This window comes from Musa acuminata, chromosome BXJ1-2 (genome assembly GCF_036884655.1).
Source record: "Musa acuminata AAA Group cultivar baxijiao chromosome BXJ1-2, Cavendish_Baxijiao_AAA, whole genome shotgun sequence".
NCBI classification, from domain to species: domain Eukaryota; kingdom Viridiplantae; phylum Streptophyta; class Magnoliopsida; order Zingiberales; family Musaceae; genus Musa; species Musa acuminata.
The window spans coordinates 30290981-30310950 of record NC_088328.1 but is presented as its reverse complement, the minus strand read 5'-3'; the positions used below and the strand labels follow the sequence as shown (position 1 = coordinate 30310950).

Below are 19970 nucleotides of genomic sequence, written 5' to 3'. Positions count from 1 at the left end.
CCTTTGCCGACGCGAGAGAAACCCTAAGGGTTCCAACGAGCGATCAAACTTTGCCATCCGCTTCACCCCCCACCAAGAAACGCTTGAAATCATCTAAAGAACGTCCAATCCATCCAAATTCTCCCATGTCCACTTGAATCCGTCGGAGTTTCTATCACCAGAAAGCCTAGTAGAAAGCTGGGAGCGTTAACCCTCTCCGATACTTTACCCTAGACTCATCAGCTTCTTCCCGCTGAGGCCGCTCAAGTTTCTCCCCTTTCTCTTGTGTGCGGGGCCTTCTTTCTTTGAGCTAGCTGAGGAGGAATCTGTGGTGATCTCGAGGTATTTCTTTTGTCTTTCTTGTGGTTTTCCCCTTAGATTACTTATTTGATCTTTCATCTGGATTTTGCTTTTAATTGTTTGATCATTTGTGACTGCTGCTGAAAGATCGTTGATTCGAGCCATTTGCTTCAGACTAATTCGATGCTTGTATAATGTGATTATGAGCCCTGTGTATGTTTTCCTGTAGAATGAACGTTTATATGCCAGTGCATGTGACGGTTAAAAGTGCATTTTAGAGATCTAGGTGGTGGTTAATAGTTCTGATATGTGTGTTGGAGGCGTCCAATCTTAAATTCTATTGCCGGCCTGCCCCTTCCTCACTAGGGGCCTCTAACTGGTGGCGGCGGGGACTTCTGTTGCCAGTAGCTGCTTCTCTTTTGTTGTCCTCATACTTGGCAGATGCATTGGACATGTACCCACACATATCTGATGCATACCAGTGTCTAATGCGTGGCTCCCAAGATGCCATGTTTGTGCGATAGAGGATCTTAGTGATCTGGATTTCTCATGGCTGTCATAATTTGCATCTCAAGCACAAAGCTTATTACCAAAGTGTCTCATGTATGCATGATGTCCAAATTTCCATTATGTGTTGTTGATTAAGCACCAGGTTAGTTAATTAAATATTCACTCTCTTCTGCTAAAAGCTGTCAAGTCACCATGATGAATTCCTGATTATACACTGGTGAATCCTTCCCATGAATTTTGCAAAGCATAGACCGCAATGGAGAGTAAATATCACAGAAGTCCTCTATCTCATTTATATTGAGCACCACTAGCTTGCTGCCATCTGAAATGCTAGATAATCAAAAGTTCACCCTCTTCTTGTATATAGCTGTTGATTCACCATGGTGAATTCCTAGTGGTTTGCTGGTGAATCCTTCCTTGTTGTGTTCTCAGAGCATAGCATGCAGTCAGAACAAAGGTCATAAACGCTCTCTTTTTTGCTATACTGAAAAAAATGCTACCTAGCCTTGCCACTATGAAAAATGCCATATCTATTTGGGAATTTTTTCCTGTTTATTTTTGGTCTCTATTGTTTGTTTCTTTTATAACTATTTCTTTCTTGGAGGTAGATGGGGATGTTAGATTATACATATGGCATCTTTCTAGCAATGGCAAAAGACTGAGAGCAAATTATAGTGGATCATGGATGATGTTATGTTAGACTGAAGAGTGAATCAGAAATGAAGAAGGGGGATAATGATCGTGCAGAATGATGTAGCTATGTTCCGTGATATGTGATTCATATGCTGGTGGTCTCTGAAGTAAAATTATGCTAATGAGTATTGTTTTATTAGACTAAATAAGGTTGTCAAACTTATTAGCTTGGCTGACTGTTTTCACTTGAAAAAAATGTTCTTTTCAAATACAAATATTATCATGACTTTAGTATTTGCCTTTTGTTTTATGAGATGGTTGTATGATTTTATTATAAGGTTTGATGCCGTTGTTGAACATATCCTTTTAGTCACTGATGTTAAATTCCAGAGAGCATGATGTACATTCTGCTTGCACAAGACAATTTTGGGATATCTGGTTTTGATAATTTAATGAATGGCAATGAAAATATGAGTTTGAGTGTGTTAAACTGTTAATGACGTTGTGCTGCCAAGTGTTCGAGTTTTTGACTTATTTTTGCATATCATGCTGATTTTGAGGGATTGTTAAGGAGTACCCCGCAATTATTTCTTTCACGTACAATTGATTCGATGAATCCATATAAGGCATCATCTGATTGTTTTGGACTTCCAAATTTCAGTCCTGGAGTTTGCTTGTAGTTTTCTGAGAGGGTTGGTTCTACCATTATATCTATGCACTTAGTTTTTCATTACAAAGGTTTATTTCTGTAAGAGATTTCTATCTTATGGAAATCGTAATGTTTTATACCTTGGGTCTTTTCTTTTAAATGAACAAATAAAATGAGTTCAACTTGTTCTTTTGTACTGCAGGTTTTAGTTATTATATTTGGCCTTTTCCTAGTCAATTGTCAAATGGCCACATCTATGGGAATGCCAAGGGATGATTTGATTAAGAATCGAACTGCTAATCAAAGAGGGAGAGGGAGAGGGAGAGGCCAAGGCCAAGGGCGTGGCCATGGACGTGGTGATACTTTCCGTGGAAGGGGAATGGGCATGCTTCATCGAGGCAGTCTCAGTGTTAACATGCGGCCATCTCCGTACAAAATTGCTAAGGCAAGCCTAAAAATGTTGCTGTTTATTTTGCATGTTCAAGAACTTGAATCATTAGAATGCCAGACATGAAGGGGAGAATATCTGAATTTTTCACATGGAGAGGCCCTTGCACCACTTTTGGATTATATTGCTTTTTGGTGTATGATTCATTAAAGAAGTATTTAAAGGGGAGAGTTTCAAAGGATCTGTTGCTAAATTTGGAACTTTGAATCTTCGACGGTCGAGCCTTCAATTTATATGCTAGTTCATGGAGTCTTTTTTTGTTGAAGTGCTCAAGGAGTTGTACTTCGGAACTGGAGCTCTCTCAACAGTAACTTATCATCAGCATATGATATTGGTGGATTTCTCTACTTCCATTTGTTCTCTGTACACATTATATGCTATTTTGCTGGAATCCTCATCTTCATTTTTCATGTGCATTCTTTATATGCTAAATGTTATAGCTCATATCACATAATAGTAAAAGGTATACTCTTTCTACGGGGGGTTCTCTTTTATAGATAAGTTACATGAACTCTTCTTCATGAGGATGGACCTTAATACAACGGTAAGGTTGCATCGTGACTAGAATTCGGGTCATAGAAATAACCTTGCTATTTGTTGTGGTAAAGTTGTTTGAATTGGCCCTCCTACAGACCTCACATTGGTAGGAGCTTCGTACATTAGATCACTGCCCTTTATGAACCTTCTTCATTCTTCCGTGAACTTGTTATTCACACTAGGTAGATCAGTTTTATGATTATGTGCTAACATATCTATTCCATTATCTGTATCTTTGGCTGCGACTTCATCAGTCTTTCAGCAGAACAAAGGGTATGATATGGAGGCATGATCTCTTTGATGATAGCATGGTAGCTGCAGGCATTTCAGGAATCGAAACTGGCACAAAACTTTACATCTCAAATTTAGATTATGGGGTGTCCAATGAAGATATAAGGGTCAGTTAAAGTCCACAATTGACTGAATTTAGCTCCATTTCTGTTTGCAATTATTTTAATTTTATTATTTCTTAATTATCATACAGGAGTTATTCTCTGAAGTTGGTGACCTCAAGCGTTATGCAGTTCATTATGACAGGAATGGTCACCCTAGTGTGAGTTTCGTGTCTTTTTCCTAATGAAACTGTAATCTTTTTTCCTTTTTGGTGATAGATCGATTGTTGCATCTAAACTATGCAAAAATTTTGAGGAATGGTCGCCGTAGTGTGAGTTTCTTGTCTTTCCCTAATGCAACTGTAATCTTTTTTTACCTTTTGGTGATAGATCGATTGTTGCATCTAAACTATGCAAAAATTTTGTGTATATGATTTTTGGCTATAGGAGATAGAAAGAGTGTAATTCTATATTTGGCGCGAATGAGTTATCTTGCCATATATCTTAGGTCGAAGAATGGGAGAATTGCCTTTTACTTTTTGAGACATTCCAATTACATAATTGGACACTCTGCACACTGGTCCATATCCTTAATATACTAATGTTGAGACATTCTAATTACGTAATTGCCTTCATCTTGGACCATGCTGTGTTGGTCCACATAATAGGTCAAGAAATGTCTTATTGGAACAACTTATTCAGCAATGATTGCCAACATGGTCAAACAATGTTTTAACTGAGTTACTAGTGTTAGGCTACTCAATTCCCTAATGTTCTCTTTTATCGTGTTATTGGTATTTCAATTTTCAACATAATTAATTTTCTCATAAATATTTAAAATATAGCAAATTGTAATATGCACTTATAATACTGAAATAACATTTTAGGAGTTTTTAAATAAAAAGTAGTTGAAAATAATATTGGCATTCATCTAGATGGGTGCACACAGTGCTGTATTTGACTTTGATGAGGGTGAAAGTTGTATGTATTTGTTTAAAATGGTTTTTAGCCACCTTTAACTTGATAAGGCTTTTTTATTTGAAAAACAAAGTCCATCTATGTTACTTGAGCCTATAAGACTAAAACCACATATTAGATCAAATGCACAACCACAAGCATGCAAACCTGAAGAATTTCCCAATGAAGCCACTAAAAGGAAAATCCCAAGATTTAAATGGGTAAAATAGGAAAAGTAATCTGCAAACAGCATAATCCACCTGAAGAATTTCTGTGTGCTTGAGGCAGAAATCATTTGCATCGATAGAGTGGTAGCTGGTAAGATTATACATGCAATATTTCTGTATTTGTAGGACAGTTCCTTGATGGGATTTATTTTTGCTGTGCATGTTACAAGGGCATATTTGTCGCTTGCACAAGCTTCTTTTTTTTATTTGTTGTATATGCAGTTTTTGGTTTGAATCTTTAAATTTGTTTACAGGGTTCAGCAGAGGTTGTATATACAAGAAGAAGTGATGCCATGGCTGCCTTAAAACGATATAACAATGTGCAGCTGGATGGGAAGCCTATGAAAATAGAAGTTATAGGCACTAATCTAGGCTTGCCTGTCACTCCTCGTGTGAATGTTGTAGGTGGTCCAAATGGTAGAGGAAAAAGGACAGTTGTTATGACGTATGTGGTTCTTTTCTGTTATTTTTCTTCTTGCTTGCATTTATATCACTGGTTTGTGCCAATGCATTAAAAAATGTTGAATTTTCATTTTTTTTAAAGATATCTAGATTATATCGTTTTGTTATTTTTTCTTTGGACTATTCTGATTATGTTCAAAAAAAGGACTGCTGGGTCCGCTGTATCAGGATTTCACTCTGTGCTCTTCTTGGTCCTATTGAATCTTCCTATAGAAACTGCCTCTTGTTTTGGGTCTTATTTTCCTTGTTCCTCATTGGACTTGAAACTTTCCTTGATGATGTTTGAGTTGTTTGACTGTCTTCACTGATAACATTGATATGTTTGTCTGTTGTGTGTTGGTTTATGTTTTCCTTTTCCAGTATTTTTTTTTGCAAATTGTTTTCATAAACTGTAAAATATTATGTAACTTTCATGTGAAGTGTTACATTAATTTCATTATTCTACCATATTTGCTTTTGTATTTTGCTCTTTGGGTAATATCTTTCAGTACAAGTAATACTAAAAAATGTTCACATACTAATTTTGCCAGCCTATCTTTGATGGATTATTCAAAAGACTCAAGATGTTCCTTTTTTGTACTATAACATAAAATTCTAGAAACCCAGTTCATTAAAATTAGTTTGAATGAGGTTGATGGCAAAGGGTGACCAGCTTCTGTTTTGGCTTTTGAAAGCCCTTAGATATGAAGATTTTGTTTGGATTTTGGGAGCCCTTTACACATCACAAAAACACAACTTAAGACAAGCTTCTTTAATGGAGATTATCTTCCGCTTATCCAAAGGAGCTTTTTTTCACTTGAAGCTAACCTTGGTAGATTCTCTTTTCAGCCCGCAATTTGGTCGAGGTGCTTCTAGTTCTTTCAATCGTGCTTCCGGGTAAGGTCACATAAGATCATATACCTTATGATTATTGAGAATCTTTCTTAAGTGCCTTTATATCTACTTTAAGAATGTTAGAATTTTAGTTGGTTTTGCAAATCTTCAGTTTTATTTAATTTATCCATGTATTAGTAGTAGTGCTATTTGAAAGTCTGTTTCCTTCTAGCGTAAATTTTTTTAATCTAGTTTATTGGGTTGATTGCAGACTATTAGAAATACTAAGCCAAAGGACTAGGCAATGTGACAAATTTGAGGTGGTTATTGGTTCTAGGATCTAAGCGACATCATTATTTGACTGGTGTGCTTTCTTGCAATTTTCTTATTCCACTGACACACTAAGTCACCATTCCAAGAACAACCACATAAATCTATAAAAGGGAATTGGAGCAAATTTGATATTTTTAACAACTGAAATCAAGCCACAAAAAACCATTCCAAGAACAACCACGTAAATCTATAAAAGGTAATTGGAGCAAATTTGATATTTTAACAACTAAAACGTTGAGGATCCAATTTCCTATCAAATTGTATATGTATACACAGGACATAACCTTTGTTCAATCTTTGGGACCTTAAAGAATTAAATATTGACCACTTTTTGCAACATTAGAAAGATGAAAGAAAGTAAAACGTTGTAGTCAGACATTTGTTCTAGGACTTTAATGATACTCATGTACTATTTGATCTAGAACTTTCATGAAATCCATTTTGTCATAATTTATGCCACCAAAATCTGGAGAGATTGGAAGAAACCAATCTCTAAAATCAGCTTTACTTATAGTCATGTGAGCTAAGAATGCTTGTTTGACGCTTCAGACATATGCTAGCTTATCCAAGGACAAGTCATTTTCCGAGTGTACACATGTGACCTCAGTCTAAGTGACTCTTTAAATAGAATATCCCAGGCATTGATCATGGTTCTGCGTAGAACTTGTTTAGGTTTATGTTTGAGTAATCGCAGGCAAACATCAAGCTACTTCATAGGTCTGGGTTTGGGCTTTGTCATATGGTTCAAGAAGAGAATTGCTTAGATTGATTATGTTTGGCCAACTGAATTATGTGCCTTACATTATAATGACATTGATTGATTATCTTTAGACCAGCTAGTCAAAACTCGTTGGGACGACATGCCGGAAGATTCGATGGCGTGTTGAAAGTTTCAATTACTAGTCAGAAAAACCATTAAAGTGTCAAAGTCTTGGTCGAATCCATATTGGGCTGTAATTGGGTTGGAATTGAGTCCACTCTATTTGACAGCATGTGACAAACATTGGGCTTGAATTTCGGTCAGGCTTGGGCCCTTACTAGGCCAGACACATGGCAGCACTTTTCATCAGTATCGATGGTTGTGCCACCCAAACTTAAAGGTAGTACTGTCCAAGCTGGCATTGTTACTGCCTAGGTCATCGGTAGTATGACCTGTGTCAATGTCGATGCATGTCGGTGTTGATACTGACCTCTGGTTGAGGTATCACCCCGAGTCAAACAGTAGTTCTGTCAGGACTTTATTTGCTGGTTTGGATTCATTTTTTAGGCCTTTTTGAGGTGCAAATACCTGGTGGTGCAGTCTTGTTTGAGTGTCTTCCACCATATTGGGTTATTTTAATACGCTGTAAAGATAAATGTGACTCATAAAAGGTTGAGTGATCAAGTCTAAGGGTCTGTCCTAAGCCTTGAAAAGGAGAAGGTTGTAAAAGGTAATTGATCAATCGCTGGTCTTCCCATTGATTAAGAAGAAAAGCGATAGTGCCATATGCAGTGTAAAAGAAATTGTTTTCTAGAACTTATCATTAGAACAAGTGAGCTTTGATGCAATAGATGGAGTCTTACTTTCATCATCATGTCTCTTATCTTAACCTTTTGCATGAATCTCTATTCTTGCTTCTGTTGGGAATTGGTGTTTCTCTACAGGAGCAAGAGAAACACTTCAAACCCTTGACATACTATTCCTAATAGTGAAATAATTTGCCTTATCTGTTGGACACTCTTTTATGGGAGTAAATACTGGTTAGACACTTAATAGGCTTCTTTGACTCTCTAAAATGGCTACTATAAATAGTTATGTCAATCACATGAAAATTGTAAAAAAAATTGAAAATTATATCTTACTCTTGCTTGGAAGTCAGGTTGATGACCTGTCTCAAAGACTTTTAAGTCCTATTTTGTCATGTTCAATTGGATTAGTTTTTGGATATAATTCAAGATTACTCATAATAAGTGCTCACTATTTTCTATATCTGGAACACTCCATTTCCCTTCTCTGATTAACACTTATTTGGCTAGGAAAGCCTTTTTCAGTTGGACCTGACCTTCTCAGTGTCCTGTGCTGAATTAAGGCTCATATAAGAAACAATATTGCATTAGCGAATTAGGTGCTTTTGGGTTGAAACCTTCTGGATCGGTGCATTTATGTGCTGTACTGAACTGTCCTGGATTAAGCCATGCTGAGTGGACCCTTATTTTAGTCTTTTTGCAGCGCAATGGAGTAGTCTAAAGTCAGATACCCTGGCTAAGCCCTCGTCTGAGGGGCCAGCTTCCAGGTTTGGGCCACACTGTAGGAGCATTTTGTATTATGGTAAATTAGTTTCTCAAGCAAAAGGCTTCTGAAGGCAGTTATTTGAAACAATAGAAGCCCCATTGTTTTTGTTGCTCTGCTTCTTTGGGAAGACATTGTTAATATAAATTTTCTGGTTTCTCTTAAATATACACATTTTCCTGATACATTAAAAGGAACTTGCTCATATGTTAAACCCTGCCGCTTGACTTCTTGCCAATGCAGTTAATTGTGATCATACTGCCTATTTGGAAATTTTGATGTTTATTAAATGCTAATACTGAAGATATGCTGTTGTGGTTGCAAAAATGGCTTTTAATCTCGGGCTTTTTGAAGTGCCTATTTGGAACTGTTGGTGTCTCAGTGTTTGATATTTGTTCAAGAATCTATTGGAACAACATTAAATGGAGATTTAGTAAGTCAGTTCTTAGGAATGTTGCAAATTTCATAATTTCTGATTAAAGCCCAGGCGAGTGCAATGACCCACTTATGGTTGCCTTGTGTTCGAGATCAACGTGTTCTTTATCCGTGTGTATATGTTAGCTATTGCATTAACCGAGTTATCTGATGAGCAGGATAACTCGTGGAGGCTTCCAGCGAGGCCGTGGTCGTGGCCATCTCAATGCTATTTCCAGTGGCAGAGGCAGTGGTCGTGGCCATCTCAATGCTATTTCCAGTGGCAGAGGCATTGGTCGTGGCCGTGCCAGTGGCAGAGGCCGTGGTCGTGGGAGGAAGCAAAACCTTGAGAAGTCAGCAGATGAGTTGGACAAGGAGTTGGAGACCTATCACTCTGAAGCAATGAATACATCTTAATTTGGTTTGAGGTCCAATTTGGAAGTCTTGTGTATGCCTGTTTAAAAGGGGTTGATGGAGGTATCATACTGGTGTTTGCACTCTAGTATATTGTTTGTTGGACACACAATAACAATTTTATTGTTGTGTTTGCCGGAACCAGATACAATGTGTGAAGAAGCCTCACTCGAGGATGAGATCTGAACATATCCACAGTAGTTTGGATGTCCTTTTTGCAGAATGCAGTGGTCCGAGAATAAGAAAACCCAGCAGTGTGCATGATCGTGGCAGACACAGACAGCTAGTCCCATGGTTTTCTTGTATTTTTCAGGCATTCATGAGTTGTATCAGGAGTGAAGAAGATTTCTATATTTTGGCTTTTGGAGATGTTTACAAAAGGCTTCTTGTTTTTGTTGCTGTCGTGTATTCTTCTCACTACTTGTTTTAAATGCTCCTAATGTCGTGTATTCTTATGCACTCTTTTGGAGCAGTAATAGTGTGTAGTGTTGTCCGAGTGTGCTATGTGGGGATTGGCTCACGTAGAAAGATGATGCCTTGGGTAGGAAATAGTCCCTTTTAATTTACTATTCCAGCTACCCTTATGATAAGTGCTGGTGCTTGTAACTTCTATTAGCATTCTTTTTATGTCCCCGGAAAGTTATGATTAAAGCTAAACCCATAGGTCGGTAGACGAAAAGCAACGAGTTCATGTCCAAGCTTTTCAATCTTCCAGTCCTCAACTACCCAAACCTTTGATAGATAAAAGTGTGCAGCCACTAGGATGACATTCTCATTGCAGAGTTCATTATCTTATTCGTGGGGCGTGGGGGTTGTGCATCACAGTTACTAATCACGCCTCAACCAGCAAACCTAAAGACTATACATCAACCAGCTTCACTGATATTGGAGGCTGTCATGTGACTCAAATGTCTCCTCTGTATAAAACAAAAAATGAAATATATATATATATATATATATATATCTCTTCTCTTTTATCAATGATGTCGCAGAATATTCACCTCCCTCTTCCTCTTCTTGTTCTTAAAAGCCCCACCACACTCAATTCACTGCCTCTCTCACTCCTCGGCGACTATATCTGCTTACTACATCCAACCTCTCTCTCTCTCTCTCTCTCCCTCTCATCATTCCACTGCTATCTACAAGAAACAAGAACAACAAAGAAAGAAAGAACAAGACAAGCAGGAAATGAGTAGACTGTTGCTTATCTTTCTGTTCGCTTGCGTTGCTCCACCGTCAGCGTCGGCCTCCGACGGCTACACCGACTTCGTCTACGCCGGATGCTCGCAGCCCAAGTGCACTCCGGGCTCACCCTACCAATTCAACGTCGAGTCCCTCCTCGCCTCTCTCGCTAACGCCGCTGCTTACTCCTCCTACGCCAACTTCACCTCTACCGCCGCTGCCTCCTCCTCCCCGGCCTACGGTCTCTTCCAGTGCCGCGGAGACCTCCCCTTCTCCGACTGCCACTCCTGCGTCCGCTCCGCCCTCTCCCAGCTCTCCTCCCTCTGCCCCTCGGCCGCCGGCGCTGCCATCCAGTTCAGGGGCTGCTTCCTCCGCTACGGCAACGATTCCTTCCTCGGCAAGGCCGACACCAGCGTCCTCTACAAGAAGTGCGGCCCCCCCGCCGGCGGAGGATACAACTCCGACATGCTCGGCATGCGCGACGCCGCGCTCGCCGACCTGACGTCGGACTCTGCCCGGGGGAGCTACAGGATCGGCGCCGCGGGGTACGTGCAGGCGGTGGCGCAGTGCGTCGGCGACCAGAGCGCAAAGCACTGCGAGGACTGCCTAGCAGCGGCGGTGGCGGAGCTCAGGGCCGCCTGTGGCTTTGCCGTCGCCGGCGACGCTTACCTCGGTAAGTGCTTTGCCAGGTACTGGTCCAATGGAGTCTACACGTCCAAGACCGATCACGGTGAGCGCCTCTTTATGATCACCGGTGTTGCTGCTGCTCATCTCTTTCCTTCGCTTTCGTAAGTGCATAATATTTTTAGGAAATAGTCTCATATTTAGAAAAATTAAGAGAATTGACCGACAACACAATAAAAAGATCTTTGGATCGAATCGATATCAAATCTAATGTATGTTAATTCGATAAATTTGACTCAGACTTATTATGAATTTCTAACAAATATATCTCTTGTAAGCATTTTGATTCATTCAATAGTGATCCTTTAAAGTAAATTCCATGGCTTTCAAGGGAATGTGACCTTTTCTTGATGAGCTAATAATGATTCTATCTTGTATTGCCAACAATAGTATAAACAATGCTTAGGTTTCTTGATGAGCCAATAAGGACCAAATTGTCAAGGTTGGAGTTGGTGAATACTTTTATGTAGAACAAATTGATGCAGATGATTTCTTTTATCTTCAGATGATGAGGCTGGGAAAACACTGGCAATTATCATTGGGCTCATAGCAGGAGTTGCTCTCATAATAGTCCTCCTTTCCTTCCTCAGAAAAGCTGGAAATTATGGTCTGCTCTCATTTTAATGTTCATATGCATCATGTTATCCAAAGTACCATTAGATTCAAGCCCTTAACATATGTTGTTTCAATCTATTTGCAGGTAAATACTAAGTTGAACTGGTAATCCTTTCTCCAAGCTTTCTTGCCTGTGCTTTCTTTTTAGCTTGTTGGGGTTCTTTTATAAAACCATTTCTAAAGATGTGGGGTAGTCTCTTAAAGTGTATGAGGGACTACAAAGAGAAAAAGTAGATGAGAAAGGCATGCTTCCTTGAAATAAGTGAAGTGGGAAAGTATCCAACACAAAAAAAAGAAGAAGAAAAAGATGAAAGGAGAAGATTCCAAACACACCCCATTCCTCATGTTCATGTAGCTTGATCTTTCTATTATTTATTCTTAGTTATTGGAAGAACCCTTTCTATGGCATGCTGTTCTTGTCTCTTGGCTTGGTGGTATGTGGTAGGATGTAATGGTAGGTGACTTGGATCCATGTTCTTGTATCAACTAAAGCATACTACTGGAAGGGGGGAATCCTTTTTGCTCACCAACTCCATCATTTCAAACTTTATATTTTATGGAATCTTGGTAGCTTCATTCTAAAAATGAGGAATGTTTTTACACTTGGAGATGATAAGACTATGATCCCTATCAAGTAGTAAGCTCATAACAAATGAGGAAAAAATTTAGCTTGTCCACAGACAAATGCATTAAACATATTTCTTTCAAGATGTTTGTTTACGGTGATATTAGATCCAACTTGAGATATTTTTCGTGTCGATCGTCAACTAATTGAAACCCAATTCAATTCATTTTTATATCACTTGCTTTTAACGAGTAAAGTCATGTAGTTAGTTTTAAACCGCTTGTGGATTCAGCTTTCACTTCGAGACTTACAAGCTTTTAATGACATAATTATTATTATTATTATTATTTTTGTCTATGTGGGCTTGAATCAAGTCGGGCTAATCATATCATCATCGATACGATCCACCTCAAGAACTAATATTATCTAATGTTTGAAGTGACATTAACGATGAGATTTTTACAAATTTAAAACAATAATATTTATTTATTTTAATAAACATAACTTGAATTAAGAATATCGATGAATTACTAAACAACAAATAATATCACTGAAATAAAAATATCGATGTGAATGTATACAGTCATTCGATAAATTGAAAAGAAATATTTTTATTTGTAAATCATTATGCATATCTTCGATAGTGAATAAAATAATAAAAATCATTAGAAGAGGATAATTTGATTACATTAAGGATTCTCTAAAGAGTACACTTTAGATTGAGAATATGAGTCGACCTCAACATAAATGACGACTATAAAGTCCCCCCTAACTACGAGCACTCCTCCATCACGAGGGAGTCTCTCCCTTCTTCACATCTTTCATAGATGCTTTGCCTTACTTCTCTTCTTACCATGATGATCGCAAGGTGAAATCAAGAAATCATGCACCGGCTAACCCTCTCGGAGCCAACCCATTCGATGCTTGTCGACAAGAACAGCACGTCGGATAAGGTTTCTGCTGCAGAATGACTTACGAAGCCAAACCCTCTCTCTCTCTTCTCCGACTGTGCTAACGATAAGAGGTGAAACTTCAGCCAGGTTATGTATGCTTCATTAGATCCTAGGAATATGCCAACCACTGATTGAGTGAGTCGTCGGACCACGAGAAGGTCTTCCGTTCATGTGTGGAATCCACCTTCTTCCGTTGGCTTCTCCGGTCCCCTTCCCTGCCGTGTAAGAAGGGGAAAGCGCTGCTGGAGTTATATCAAAAAGATGCTCGGTGGAATTGACCCGAAGAGCTGTCAAACTGTCTTCTTCTTCTGCCGCCTTCGTCCCATCACCACTTCCGGCGTGTGATGACGGGTGGATCGGATGTTGACATCATATCATTTACATTAATTCACCCAACCCTCCTCCTGCATGTACTTTTAAAGAGGATGAAAGATTAGATATTTCAGAGTTCATGTGTGAAAACAATGTACAAGATGATTATAATGGAGCTAAAAGAATTCCTTATTATGAAAACAATCTCAACTTCGTACATGTAAATCTAAGATATTTGTTTGAGGGTCGACAGGGCTTCACGTGATCTTTCGGCTCAATAATGCATGTCCATGCACGTGAAACCCTTGCATGCGCTGCACTGCACTGCATTCCATCTCCTCTATATTACCCCCTCCAAGCCGAAGTCGGAGAAGAGCAAAGCAAAATGGCCGACGGTAGAACAACTCCGCTGTGCGTCTTCCTCTTCTTCCTCCTCCTCTCGGCTGCCAATGGCCTTGTGCAGGACTTCTGCGTCGGCGAACTCTCCTCCTCTGATACCCCTGCAGGTTACCCTTGCAAGGAAGTCTCCGCAGTCACCTGCGACGACTTCGTCTTCACGGGTCTCGGTGTGCCCGGCGATACTTCCAACCTCATCAAGGCCGCCGTGACGCCAGCCTTCGTCAGCCAGTTCCCGGGCGTCAACGGACTCGGCATGTCTGCCGCCCGCCTCGACATCGCCCCCGACGGCGTCGTCCCCCTTCACACCCACCCCGGTGGCTCCGAGCTGCTTTTCGTCATCGAAGGCACCATCTGCGCTGGCTTCATCTCCTCCGCCAACGATGTCTACTTCACGACGCTCAACAAGGGAGACACCATGGTCTTCCCGCAAGGCCAGCTTCACTTCCAAATCAATGCCGGGGACGTCACCGCCGTCGCATTCGTGAGCTTCAGTAGCCCCAACCCTGGGCTTCAGATCACCGCATTTGCGCTCTTTGCCAACAGCTTGCCCTCTCCGCTGGTGGAGAAGGTCACTTTCCTCGACGACGAGCAGGTGAAGAAGCTCAAGAAAGTTCTCGGAGGATCCGGCTAAGCTTATATCAAGGATTTGTTTCGTGTGTTTCTCGTGTTCTGCAATGTGTGTTAACGAACTAAGCCAATGGTGACGCTTTGTACTCTTCTTCTTCTTGCTCATGCCATCTTATGTTGGTCTTATATATCATCATCTGCTTTTCGTATGCGTCCATTATCTTTCGGTGATTTCAGCATTTTCATGCATTCTATAAAACAAAACAAAACAACACAAATATATATATAAATAAATCTGCCTTTGACTTGAGCCATTAAAACTTACAGATCACGTATTCTGGTCAATGCGTTGACATTACGCTCAAGAATACCTATTTAGCAAATGTACGCTGGTCTACCTAGAAAAACAGTTCTTCTATATTCCTATATGGCTGACACTATACCACATCGGAGTGAACGCTGCGAGCAAATTTAACGTGCTAATCTCTTCGCCATGATCTTGCTCTGCTGTTGCATCCACATGTGTTGCTCACGAAGCACCCGTTGCTGCCTCATCAAACCATCGGATCTAAACGAATAAGCCCCCGTTGCTGCCTCGTTAAAAGGATCCATTTCCTGGTATGCTTGTTCTGCATTTGGTTTCCTTGCGCAAAACGTGGGTGGTGGTATCATCACACGGCTTCTGTTGTCATGATCACTGAGAAATGGGTTCTGAAGGTCCTCAGCTCGATCTGCAACTCTCCGGTTGAGTAAGCTCTGTGCAGGAGGATCGATAACACCAGCTTCATTTGACATGTCGTTCAAGCTCCTGACGAGCAAGATCTCCCATCCTTCAGAATCCGTATCAGTGTGCTGATGATCATCCACCAGGACTAGACTCTTAGCCACGTAATTCCCTCCAATGTTGATGTTGACGCTGCTTGAGATGGGTTGAAGCTGCCAGTCCTTGTGGCGTGACGCTACCGATTCCCTCTCGCTCATCGTCGGTGGCCTGCGAGCTGTCATCATATCCTCCTGTTCCCGCTCCAAAGCGGTCGGGTGCAGAGAAGGAAATGACTTGGGCTTGGCGTTGGGCGAGGTGGCGAGTGAACTCGGTCGGTTCTTGAGGAACTCTTCTAACGCTCCGAGGAGGGTTGCTGAGATTTGCTGGACCCTCGGGTACTCCGACATCCTCCCGACGCCGATCTTTCTGCAGAAATCGTGGAAGGATTCGAGCTCTTCAAATTGTTTACGTGCCTTCATGCATGCCTGGAATGTCTTGAGACGTGACTCAGGTTGCAAGTGGAAGAAGTTATCGAGCAACCGCGACAACCCGTGGGAGATGTCGTGGTAGAGGCTGAAGGTCTCGCAGACGACAACGTAGAGCGCGATCTGGATCAGGCGATTGGCCTTGGCGGGGCCGGTGGGTCGGGTGCCGATCGCACGGTCGAGGAGCCTCTGCCAGTGCTCGATGTGTTCCAGGATGAGGGGCGTCTTCATGTTAGCGAAGAGGTTGGCAGCGGTCAAGGGACGGCGGCTGCGAAGGTTGCTGAGCTTGCCGAGGAGAGCCGAATGGAGGCGGGCGTCGAGGTAGACGGCGAAGGTGCGAACGAAGGCAGTGTAGTCCCAGGGACTGGAGGTGGTGGAGTGGTCGCGGAATCTGGAGAGGTCGAGGAGGCGGCGGCGGCGGGAGCCCTGGGGAGCCGCGAGAGCCTCGTGGATGAACTGGGATCGCCCGCTGCGTAGCAAGCGGAAGACCACGACGAGGGTCTTGACGGCGACCAACCAGTTGCTGGTGCGCGAGATGCGGCGGGACAGGATACGGACACAAGTCGCGGCAGAGGAAGGGCAGGACGCCGACAGGAGGAGGACCTCCGTCAGGTGACGCTCCTCGATGGGGACCTCGTCGTGGGAGGTGACTTTGAGGACCGCAACCTCGAGGTTGGCGGAGCGCTTGGAGAACTTGGCGATGCCGATGCTGGTCTGGTCCTTGATGGCGCCGATGGCCTGCCGGAGGACGCTCGGCATGGTGACCAAGTTCTCCCTTTCGCCCCTTTCCTTTTCCTCGGCGAATTTGGAATCCGAGCAAGTCCACCGCTCTTTGAATGGCTCATCAACCGTTTCCTAAAACTTTTGCGGCATGGGTGTGGAGAGAGAAGCTTGCTGCTGACGCCGGACCGGGTCAACTCCTTTGCCACACAACGTGAGCTGCGTGTCGGCTATTGTTGGACAGCGAAGCTGGGAAACAAAGTCTGCCGAGGTCAACGATAATATCTCCTCAACGTGAAATAAAAATAAAAATAAAATATAGTTTGATAATTAGTTGTCAATAGCAATTTAATTTATCTTTTATTAAATAAATTTATAATTTTATTGTAGGATAATATCTCCTCGACGAGAAAAATAAAATAAAATAAAATATAGTTTGATTGAAAATTACAAGTCTTAATTGAAGATCTAAAAATTAGAGGCATGATTGATATACTGCAATTTGTAGTTACATTAAGGGGATTTAGGCATTATAAATTTTGAATTTAAATTAAGAGGGATTAATAAAAGAATAATTGAAATTGCAGGGGGATATGTGACGTAATTAAAAACCTCCCCTTCTTCGTGCCACCTCACTACTACTGTTCGGAATCGAATGGCGCGCTCTCTTCCCTCCCCTCCCCTCCCCTCCCCTCCCGTCGATTAGGGTTTCATCTACCGTCCGTCGGTCCATCTCCTCAATCTCTATGCCCATCATCAAAGCAGGAGATTCAAAACCGTCCTTCCGTCTCCAAAACCGTAGCAGGAGAACGAGTGGTTTGACTGATACCGGACGAGAAATTGTACCTGGTGGTCAAGACCAAGCCCGGCACGAAGGATCTCAGATCGCGGCGGACCATCTCAACAACGTGCGCGTGGAGCCGATCGGGGGCCGCCGGCAGTTCCACGGCGCCAAGGAGGCTTATCTGTCCGGCCACTTCGACGCGCACACCATTGAGTGCGAGTGCGTCGTCCACTCCTTCAAGAACTACACCAAGCTGGAGAATGTCGGCGCCGAGGACTACTTCTTCTGTCGCTTCGATTACAAGGCGGCCAATTGGGCCTTCACCCCTGACCATGTAGGCCTTGCTTGCTTTCTCTCTTTCTTCTTCTTCCTGTTCTTGATTTTAGCTTTGTTGTAATTGTAGATACATCGGTCAATTGTTATCTTGTGTTAGGGTACTGCGAACATGAGATGCCTTATAACCCCGGCGATCTCATGGTCCTGTGCGAGGGATGCGAGGACCGGAAAGCAACTTTCAGCTACCCTCTTCTTTATTGCTTCCTGCTGGGGTCATCTTCGTCTCCGATCGGTATGCCTCTGCTTCTTCCCCTGCCTTTTCCTCCTCCTTCCCTACGCTCTCCCTTTCTTTATGGTTGGGGGCGGTATTGATGAGTGTTGTTAGCAAATCAGTATCATTGATATTAATTTTTTAATAAACATCTAATAATCATTTTTAATTGAATCTTCACTTAATTATCTTATCATTATAGTTAGATTTTGTTTTCTTTTTCCGAGATAGATATCTTATGAATACAGAGGTGAAAAAATATTAACAAAATATCTTAATTAGCCTTTGACTCTATTTGAAAAAGAAAAAGAAATCCATTTAATTAGCCTTTTTTTCCATTTAGAATTATATGCTATATATATATATATATGTATATGTATATATATATATATATATATATATATATATATATATATATATTGATTTGATGGATATAAATTAAACCGTCAACGATAAATGACTAAGAGAGGCTTTTCCATTTTAAATTGCTTCCGTGTTTACCTCTCGACCTCCGAAAGCCAAACAACATCAAACAAACCTCGTCTTAATTCCTCCTCCTCTTCCTTCCTTCCTTCCACCTATGTTAATGGGTGAGTAATTTACCTGTGGTGAGAGATGCCGATGTCGCCTAGAATTGCTTCCGTCCTCCTCCTCCTCCTCCTTTCTTCCATGTTCGCAGGAGTTCTCCCGCACAAGAGCAAAGACATCATCGATGGCCCCTTGATCACTTCCAAGATCAAAACCAATAGGACCATCCTTGTGGGTCCTTCCGAGGAATTCAAGACGGTGCAGGCCGCCATTGATGCGGTCCCCATGGGTAACTCAGATTGGATCATCGTCCATTGCAGGTCTGGCATCTACAGGTAATGTAATTTCATCGACAAGCCCTTTGGGTTTTCATGCTTTCATCTGAGCGCAGGAGATGTGCAATGACAAACATGCGTTGTCGTTGCTGTTGCAGAGAGAAAGTGGTGATCCCGAAGGAGAAGCAGTATATATTCCTCAGAGGAAATGGAAAAGGAAGGACCGCAATCGTGTGGGATGATAGCTCAACCAATAACACTCTCTCTGCGACCTTCACTGTTTGGGCTGATAACTTCGTTGCCTTTGGCATCAGCTTCAAGGTTGCCTCTGCCCAATTCCCATCGCTTCGATTCTCCTATGCCCTGCCCTGTTGTTTACCATCGGTACATCCATGACAGAATGATGCCCTCATCGCCGTTGCCGACGCTCCACATAACCAGTCAGTCGCAACCATGGTGGCCGGAGATAAGGTAGCATTCTACCATTGCGCCTTCTACAGCCCACACAATACCCTGTTCGACTACAAGGGTCGACACTACTACGAGAGTAGCTACATCCAAGGCAACATCGATTTCATCTTCGGCCGTGGGCAGTCTATATTCCAGGAAAGCGTGTGTTCTTTTCGTCTTACGCAGCGCATGCAATACAATCATCCAGCACTCACGGTTTCCTCATTTAACGAATGCAGAGTTGTGAGATCTTTGTGCTGCATGACAAGAGAATCAAGATACTTGGCTCCATCACTGCTCAGAACAGGCCGTCTTCAGATGACAGCAGTGGCTTTGTCTTCCTCAAAGGCAAGGTGTACGGGGTGGGAGACGCGTATCTTGGTCGAGCAAAGGGGCCTCACTCTCGTGTCATCTTTGCTAAAAGTTATCTCTCCAGGACCGTCACAGCTGCAGGGTGGACTAATTGGAGTTATGATGGCAGCACAGAGTAAGCATTCGCATCATTTACTTGTGCGTGTCACAGATTGAATGTTGATTGATACTCGTGTATACTCTGCTGTAGCAATTTACTGTACGGAGAGTACGACTGTCGTGGTCCGGGGAGCAACACAACTCTTCGAGTTCCTTGGTCGAAGCAACTCAACGAAGAAGAGGCTTCACCTTTCATCACCATAGACTTCATCGATGGCAAGGAATGGTTACCAGTATACTACTAGAAATGCTGCTCCTCTGCACTACTGTAATAAAGCTTTAAGCGTTGCGATTACTATGGTTTGGTTGTACTAAGACCCAGCAAGGACACTGTTCCTCCTCCATGAATTCTCCGAGGAGGAGGATCTATTAAACCTGGACATTAGTCATTCA

At 41.9% G+C, this 19970-nt stretch overlaps 6 protein-coding genes across 8 annotated transcripts; 5 read left to right on the top strand and 1 right to left on the bottom strand.

Annotated features, from left to right (window-relative positions):
* On the top strand, positions 1-9670 carry LOC135584254 (THO complex subunit 4D-like). 3 transcript variants are annotated; one of them, XR_010485700.1, is made up of 8 exons: positions 1-321; positions 2274-2516; positions 3311-3454; positions 3541-3609; positions 4827-5017; positions 5863-5910; positions 9043-9340; positions 9423-9670. XR_010485700.1 is itself a non-coding variant. In XM_065102276.1 (7 exons), the coding sequence occupies exons 2-7, from the start codon at positions 2316-2318 to the stop codon at positions 9278-9280; spliced, it is 891 nt and encodes a 296-aa protein (XP_064958348.1). In that variant the 5' UTR covers positions 1-321; positions 2274-2315; the 3' UTR covers positions 9281-9670. The 3 variants fall into 3 exon arrangements, 2 of the variants coding, with proteins under 2 accessions (XP_064958348.1, XP_064958356.1); XM_065102276.1 differs by having other exon boundaries at positions 9043-9670; XM_065102284.1 differs by lacking the exon at positions 1-321 and having other exon boundaries at positions 2373-2853; positions 9043-9670.
* A 625-nt stretch (positions 9671-10295) lies between these two features.
* On the top strand, positions 10296-12320 carry LOC103974681 (plasmodesmata-located protein 6-like). Its single transcript, XM_009389558.3, has 3 exons — positions 10296-11189; positions 11649-11750; positions 11844-12320. Exons 1-3 carry the CDS (start codon positions 10466-10468, stop codon positions 11852-11854), a joined length of 837 nt encoding a protein of 278 aa, XP_009387833.2. The 5' UTR covers positions 10296-10465; the 3' UTR covers positions 11855-12320.
* Positions 12321-13954: 1634 nt separating this feature from the next.
* On the top strand, positions 13955-14763 carry LOC135609177 (germin-like protein 8-14). The gene has a single exon (XM_065102270.1). It carries the CDS (start codon positions 13974-13976, stop codon positions 14616-14618), a length of 645 nt encoding a protein of 214 aa, XP_064958342.1. The 5' UTR covers positions 13955-13973; the 3' UTR covers positions 14619-14763.
* A 262-nt stretch (positions 14764-15025) lies between these two features.
* Positions 15026-16695, bottom strand: LOC103976191 (clathrin coat assembly protein AP180-like). Its single transcript, XM_009391403.2, has one exon. The coding sequence runs from the start codon at positions 16559-16561 to the stop codon at positions 15026-15028; it is 1536 nt and encodes a 511-aa protein (XP_009389678.2). The 5' UTR covers positions 16562-16695.
* Positions 16696-17214: 519 nt separating this feature from the next.
* LOC135613226 (probable pectinesterase 67) lies at positions 17215-19970 on the top strand. The gene is made up of 7 exons (XM_065110327.1): positions 17215-17640; positions 17740-17874; positions 18533-18716; positions 18815-18977; positions 19056-19262; positions 19346-19593; positions 19669-19970. Exons 2-7 carry the CDS (start codon positions 17757-17759, stop codon positions 19820-19822), a joined length of 1074 nt encoding a protein of 357 aa, XP_064966399.1. The 5' UTR covers positions 17215-17640; positions 17740-17756; the 3' UTR covers positions 19823-19970.
* LOC135612094 (chromatin remodeling protein EBS-like) lies at positions 17269-17703 on the top strand. The gene has a single exon (XM_065107903.1). The coding sequence runs from the start codon at positions 17269-17271 to the stop codon at positions 17701-17703; it is 435 nt and encodes a 144-aa protein (XP_064963975.1).